At 52.4% G+C, this 7,483-nt stretch overlaps 1 protein-coding gene across 1 annotated transcript; it reads left to right on the forward strand.

Moving 5' to 3' along the window:
• The first annotated feature begins 3,558 nt into the window (after positions 1-3,558).
• LOC123150876 (alpha-1,3-arabinosyltransferase XAT3) lies at positions 3,559-6,105 on the forward strand. Its single transcript, XM_044570692.1, has 3 exons — positions 3,559-3,957; positions 4,097-4,201; positions 4,544-6,105. The coding sequence occupies exons 1-3, from the start codon at positions 3,837-3,839 to the stop codon at positions 5,800-5,802; spliced, it is 1,485 nt and encodes a 494-aa protein (XP_044426627.1). The 5' UTR covers positions 3,559-3,836; the 3' UTR covers positions 5,803-6,105.
• The last annotated feature ends 1,378 nt before the right edge of the window (positions 6,106-7,483 follow it).

Genomic DNA, 7,483 nt, shown 5'->3' on the forward strand with positions numbered 1-7,483 from the left:
GTCACGTAGTAGTAGGTATCCTCCGGGTAGTAGTAGTCATCAGTGGCGTCGTCTGGCTCCTGGGATCAGTCATCTGGTCGCAACAACCGGGTATGGGGAAAAAGAAGTAGCAAAGCAACCGTGAGTACTCATCCAAAGTACTCGCAAGACTTACATCAGATCTAAACTAAGTATGCATTTGTATCAAAGGAAATGGGCTGTATCTGTGGACTAAACTGCAGAATGCCAGAAGGGAAGGGGAAAGCCTAGCCTATCGAAGACTAGCATCTTCTGGAAACCACCATCTTGCAGCAACAGGAGGGAGTAGAGTAGCATAAAGTAAAGTAAAGTAGTAGAAGTGTTATCAACCTCGGCCAGAGATCCTTTCTCGACTCCCTACGAGAAAGCAATCCCAGAGCCATACTATCCATTCATCATAATCATGTCTCATAACCATTTCTCATCTCAAGTATCTAGTTCTAGTTGTATCGATCGGGATACAACTCCAAGTGTCTATTACCGTAGGACAGGCTATCGATAGATGTTTTCTTCCCTGCAGGGGTGCACCAACTTACCCATCACGCTTGATTAACTCTGGATGGACACACTTTCCTGGGTCATGCCCGGCCTCGGCCAAACAATACGCCGCAACCCGACCTAGGCTTAATAGAGAGGCCAGCACGCCGGACTAAACCTATGCCCCCAGGGGTCATGGGCCATCTCCCCGGGAACTCCTGCACGTTGCGTACGTGGCCGGTGAGCAGACCTAGCTACCTCCTTCAACAAGGTAGGTGCTTTCCAGTCCAACCCGGAGCGGCTGCTCAGTCGCTGACGTGTATTAAGCTTCGGATGATGTATACGACGTAGAACGCCCATACTATGCCCACGTGATGGTTAGTGCTATCAGGCCAGAGGCCCCTCAGATCAAATATCCAAATCGTAGTCGATTAGGAACGCGCGGTAACGAGCAGAGACTCACGATCGATGTGACCCCGTCGCCCCGTCTCGAGTACTTGTGGCAAGGGCTAAGAATGCTCGGCCACGCCTCGTAAGTATCTCGCGGGCACCTTCCAGGTCAACCCGACTCCACATCACTCTCAATTAAGCTCGCGCGGGTACCCCTCAGGGCCAACCCGTCTTTAGTAACATGGTCCAGTGGAAAGTCATAGTAACCATAGTAACCGTGTGTCTAACACCAAGGGGGAAAACCTGAGGAATCACCCTTGTCGGATTCCCACTCGATGTAAACATCAAGGTGAACGTAAGAGGAACCACCCTCGAGGTTCACACTTAAGGGGTTGCACAACAGAGTCGTATCGAAAGTGGTTAAGGAGGAAATCACCCTCGATGACCACGACCGAATAGCTACTCTATAGAGATCTCATCAGGAGTGATGTATGAGGTTCCACCCTCGGCACTCGATGGTAACTCTGCGGAGTCGAGCAACAAAGGGGCGTGATGTGACATGAGGTGTCGGGGCCTGGTCTTTGATCCCGTTGATCGGGTCTTCTGATAATCCAGCGGGGCAGTCGGGTCAAGTGAGGGGGTCACTGATGGGTCTCTAACCAACCTATACTAAGCAGTTTATGATAAGCAGGTAGGTAACAATAGCAGGTTACAATAAACAGGCTATGCAGCAGAATAGGAGCAAACAATAACAATAGCAAAATCTAATGCAAGCATGAGAGAATGGAATGGGCGATATCGGGATGATCAAAGGGGGGCTTGCCTGGTTGCTCTGGCAAGGAGGGGTCGTCGTCAACGTAGTCGATCGTAGGGACAGCATCGGTCTCGGGGTCTACCGGAGAGAAGAGGGGGAAGAAACAATAATTATAAAGAAAATATAGAATCACAAAGCATAACGTGGTAAAATGATGTGCCGGGAGTGACCTAACGTATGGCTACACGATATAGGTGAAGGGGGGATTCAACCGGGAACGTTTTCCCGGTTCCGGACCTGTGTCAGACAGATGACCGGAGGGGGAATGTTCCATGTTCAGCATGCTAGGGGCATGTGACAGATGAACGGACCGCGTATTCGAAATCGTTGGATTTTTCTGAGCAACTTTCACATAGAAAACATTTTCATCCGAGTTGCGGTTTATTTTATATGAATTTTCAAAGTTTTAAACAATATTTTGAAATTATTACTAATTCAAAAATAAAGGTTAAGATGCTATGTGCACCCAGCACTGTGTACACAAAGGTGTACCCAGTGGCCGACAGGTGGGCCAGGGGGTCCCAGTTGACCAGTCAACGTTGACCTGTCAACAGGGGGTGGGCTCCTCCTGTCATTCTCTGTTAGTTAATTAACAGTAGTTAATTAGGTTAATTAATCATTACATTAATTAATCTTAGTTAGTTAATTTAATCAGAATTAATTAAGTTAATTAATTAATTATTTTTATTATTTATTATTTTATTTTATTTTTATTATTATTATAGCTCGGCCACCGTCCACCACAGATTAATTAACAGTAGCCACCGTCCACCACCGGGGAGGAAAGATCGGCAGCAGCTTCAGGCACCACCACTATCGATTTAAGCCGCTGCCTGCCTGAAATGGGAAAGCCCTCCGGATCTATAGCTCGAGGGGATGGGGCGCAGCCAGATCCCTTGCCCCGAAGCAGGATTCGAGGCGCAACACGCGGATCCCGGACGGGGGGGGGGGGGGGGGGCTCAGGCTTGGCATTGAATCTGGCACCATGGACGAACTGCTGGGGAAAGGGGAGGGCGCGTGGGGACTGCCGCAAGCGCTGGATCTGGGGAAGCGCGGCGGGCCCATGGCGGGTGGGAGGGGGTGGCGGCCGGAGCCCGGAGTGGGCAGCGACCGGGCTGGTGGCCAGCGGCACGAGGAGAGAGTGTGGGCTAGGAGAGAACCTTGCAGAAAAGGAATCTCAGTGATGCATTTAAGTGAGCGTGACAGTGGTGTGAATGTCCGCAAGCCCCTAGTTTGTCTCATGTTTACGAGAGAAACTGCGTCCGGATCGCTCGGCGGACGGTTACATGCCCATATTGGATGACACAACACTTTGAGACCGCACGGTCCGAACATATGCGGGCTGTTTAAGTGTTGGTGTTGGAGATGTCTTTACTGGTGATCTGCTGGGTACTACTACCTCTGTATTAATAAAATATAAAACGTTTTATAGTAGGCTAAAACTAGCCTTAGAAAACGTATGCGAAGGGAGTATGAAATACTACGATGTACAAGGACTCGGAGTTCTGTGTCTAACACGAATTCTGCCGTTGAGTGGGACCAAAGAGCATGCATGTACCCCTACAGTACTCCCGCTGCCCGCTGCAAGGCCCATCCCAATCAGTGATCTCCTACTACTAGCACTGACACCGCACCGACACTCAGATCACAAATGTCTCGCCATAGAGTCTAGTCTAGCGTGTCTCGAGAATTAACAGATTACTGGTACAGTGGTGACAACAAAATTATCACCAAAAGACAATCTCTAATTAAAGCAAGTTAGGGTAACTAAAAACTGTGTCTGAAGCAGCGGCTGCTATTTTACGGCGCCCTGAAAAGTCGTGCTCGGTAGTACCAGTGGCGCACAGGCAGACACACACCGACCGACCACAGCACTCCCAAACAAAACACTACTATTCCCAAACAAATGAGCAGCTGCGCCTTTGCTGCTTTTGCTCTGCTCCTCCGTCCACTCCCCCCCTTTCTCCCCCCTCCACCGGGCTCGCTGCCGGTGGCCGCCGCTTCCGCCGCCCGCTTTACCCCCCGCTGATTTACACATCAGCTGCTCGGCTCGAGCTCCGTAGCAAGACTCTGGAGGTCCCAGCGCCTCACATCACCCGTGCAGCCGGACAAAGAACTACTCCTACTCCCGGAGGAGATGAAGTCCCGGAGCTCCGCGAGGGGCGAGCCGAGGAGGTTCGGGAATGTGGCTCTCCTGGCCCTCATGCTCTGCTCCCTCGTCGCGCTCTCGCTCATCCGGGCCAGGTTCTCCCCAATCGGTAACGCCATCGCCTGCTCTTTTTTGCTCTTTCTTCTTTTGTTCCTGGCTATGCAGAGGCATGGCCAGTGGTGGGAGCAAATCTGAGGGCGTCAGAGCTGCCGTTTGACCGCTCTCATGGTGCCGCTGCGTTTCTGCAGGTAATACGGCCGTTGCGGAGACCATCAAAGTGGAGGATCCGAAGCCCGTGGTGGTGAGCAAGCCGGCTGCCACGGCGGAGGCCGACGAGGCCGCCGCAGTAGCCGGTAAGCTAACTTATCCGCCTTCGTACACGGCGTGTCTATCGTCTAGAAAGATTAGTGAGTGGATTGGAAGCCGCTCGCTTTATGCAGCGGGTGGTTGGGTGTCTAGATCTGCTTGGCATTTCTTTACCGGCAGGTTTCTTTTGGTAATATCTTTTGCTGAGATTCAGCCTCAAATCAGACAAGGAGAGGAGAGGAGAGGAGAAGCAATGGAACCATCCACGGATTTAGCAGCAGCTCGTCCTAAACTATCCCTGCTATACACTGAAGATTTTTGTTCCAAATAATTCGGTGAAGAGTGTGGTGGCATCAGATCTCACCAGGAACTGGATTTTCTTCTTGCAGTGGAGGAAGACAAGGAGGAGGAAGCTCAGCCCAAGGATGAGGAAATTCAGCCCAAGACCGAGCAGGCCTTAGACGCCGCGGTGGCCGTTGATGCCAGCAAGCCGATGTGCTACGAGACGAGCCGGCGCTCCGACACCTGCGAGGCGGCCGGCGACGTGCGCCTGCTGGGGAGAAGCCAGACCATCTACGTCGACACGCTGGAGCGGGAGTGGAAGACCAGGCCCTACTGCCGGAAGCACGACACGTACGCGCTGTCCCACGTCAAGGAGTGGTCCCTGAAGCCGTTCCCCTCCGGCGACGGCGCGGCGCCCAAGTGCACGTCCAACAGCTCGGCCACCGCCTTCGTGATCTCGACGGGCGGGTTCACCGGCAACCCCTTCCACGACTACACGGACGTGCTCATCCCGGCCTTCATCACGGCCCACCGCTTCGCCGGCGAGGTCCAGTTCCTGGTGAGCAGCTACAAGTCGTGGTGGATAAGCAGGTACATCCAGATCTTCCAGCAGATGAGCCGGTACGAGGTGGTGGACATCGACGCGGACGACGAGGTCCGGTGCTACCCGAGCGCCGTGGTCGGGCCGACGTTCCACAAGGAGCTGGGCGTGGATCCCTCCAAGGCGCCTTCGGGCGTCTCGGTGGCGGACTTCCGCAAGATGCTGCGCAGCGCGTTCGGGCTGGAGCGCGCCACGGCGACGCCGAGCGGCGACCGGTGGGACATCCGCCGCCGGCCCCGGCTGCTGATCATCTCCCGGCGCACCTCACGCGGGCGGGCCTTCATGAACGAGCGCGCCATGGCGGACATGGCGGGGAGCCTCGGGTTCGACGTCCGCATCGGGGACCCGGACACGACCTCCGACACGTCCAAGTTCGCGCGGCTGGTGAACTCGTGCGACGTGATGGTGGGCGTGCACGGCGCCGGGCTGACGAACATGGTGTTCCTGCCGGCCGGCGCCGTGCTGGTGCAGGTGGTGCCGTACGGGCGGCTGGAGTGGCTGGCCCGCAACACGTTCGCGGAGCCGTCGGCGGGGATGGAGGTGCACTACCTGGAGTACGTGGTGCAGCTGGACGAGACGACGCTGAGCGAGCAGTACCCCAGCGACCACCTGGTGCTCAAGGACCCCATGGCCATCCACAAGCAGGGGTGGGACGCGCTCAAGACCACCTACCTCGACAAGCAGAACGTCCGGCCGCACCTCGGCCGCCTCAAGAAGACCTTCCTCCAGGCGCTCAAGATGCTGCCGCACGGCCGGGACGATTAGACCAGCAGCTTTAGCTCACCGTCGTCGCCATCATCATGGGAGCTTGAGAGCTCTGCTGGTAGCCTAGTATCATCATCACTAATAGTGTACAAAATGGATGCAGAGGACAAGTGTCTATAACCTTTACTCTGTTTTCGCCTAATCCGTGGGCCGCGCGGTGCACTGTACTACTCTACTCTTTTTTCAGCATGAGGTAAAACTTGCAGCCGTGTTAACAGGATGCACGCACTCAGCACAAACCAGACCCACTGTATCCTCTTCTGTTACAAGAAGCAATGCCCATGTATTTTTATTTTGAATCTAGCAATTTTGTAGTACACGTACAATGCTCAGCGATGTACTATACTGTTTCCCTAGAAAGAGGAAAGTGAGAAGTCCATATTACAAAGCTGAAGTTCAAGAAACAACCTTAAACTTTAAAACCGTCTACTTTAGAACCTCATATAACCGGACAACTCGAATTTTTCAAACCGGACAAAAATCAGTCTTGGCTCCAGTCAAACAACTGGTTTCATCCTTGTTTTGAGTCATTTTGATCAGTCAAAAACCGTTTTGAGTCGTTTTGATCGGTCAAAAACCAAATCGGCATCACAGTTGAAAGTGCAGGTGACACTTAATTATATTTAGGTGTGACGACAGTATGATTAGTGAAACTAATATCGATTGCTAAAGCTTATTTTAAAATATTGATTATATGAAAATCTTGTTGATGACTGACCCTTCCTCCATTTCAAAAAAATTAAAGACCTGGTTTTCCAATGGCTAGAAGGCTTTCGTTTTGGTTCGATTTGAGTCGTTGGAAAACTGTACTATTAAGAGGACTCATCGTGCATGAATTTCGTGTGGAGATAATTCAAAACTTATAACCCAACTTTCCTACACCTACTATTAAATTACCTTGAGCAGTGTGCTCGTACGAAGGTATCCTTGAGTTACAACAGGAAATTACAGGATACCCCGTGCGCACGGGATAGTCAGTAGCTCTCTGGACACCCACTGTGTACGAGGACTTTGACCCGTGTGCACGGGTGGCGTGTAACTCTCTAGATACCCCGTGCGCATGGCGTCCTGGACATCCGTGCACACGGGGTGGTGGTTTCTTCTTTGACACCCCACGTGCACTGGGCTGACTTAGCCCGTGCACGGGGTCTCACGGGCAGAAATCTGCATCCAGTCAAAAATACTATAAAATGCCCCTTTCCTCCATCTCCAACCCTAACCCTTATGTCTTGTTAAGCTTCACCATTGCCAAACTCCATTTTGTTCATTCCTTCCAATCCCTCCATCCAAACTTGTTGAAACTTTGGGGATTGAGGGAGTAGGACCCAATCTATACTTTGACCAAACCAATTCGTGTTCCCCGTAAGTTTTTGTTCACCATTGACTCGCTACTCTTGGAGTATGGGCTCCTAGGTGGTTAGGGTTCCTCTGAAAGCTTCTTTGCTTGTGGTGTGCTCTAAAGACGTATGTAGAGGTGTGGTGGCCGCCTTCAAGACCACCCCCGAGTGATTCGAGGCTCATCCGTTGAGGGTGACACGAGGAGAATACTGTGAGGCTTCGGTGCCGTTTCGCAAGCTTTGGCCCCGGCAGTGCTCCAATAAAAGATTAGCTCTTCCGCAAGAAAGAGTGAACTTCAGGATAACATCCACGTCCCCGACTCACTTAAGGTTAATGCGTTCCC

Source organism: Triticum aestivum, chromosome 7A (assembly GCF_018294505.1).
Source record: "Triticum aestivum cultivar Chinese Spring chromosome 7A, IWGSC CS RefSeq v2.1, whole genome shotgun sequence".
Taxonomy (NCBI): domain Eukaryota; kingdom Viridiplantae; phylum Streptophyta; class Magnoliopsida; order Poales; family Poaceae; genus Triticum; species Triticum aestivum.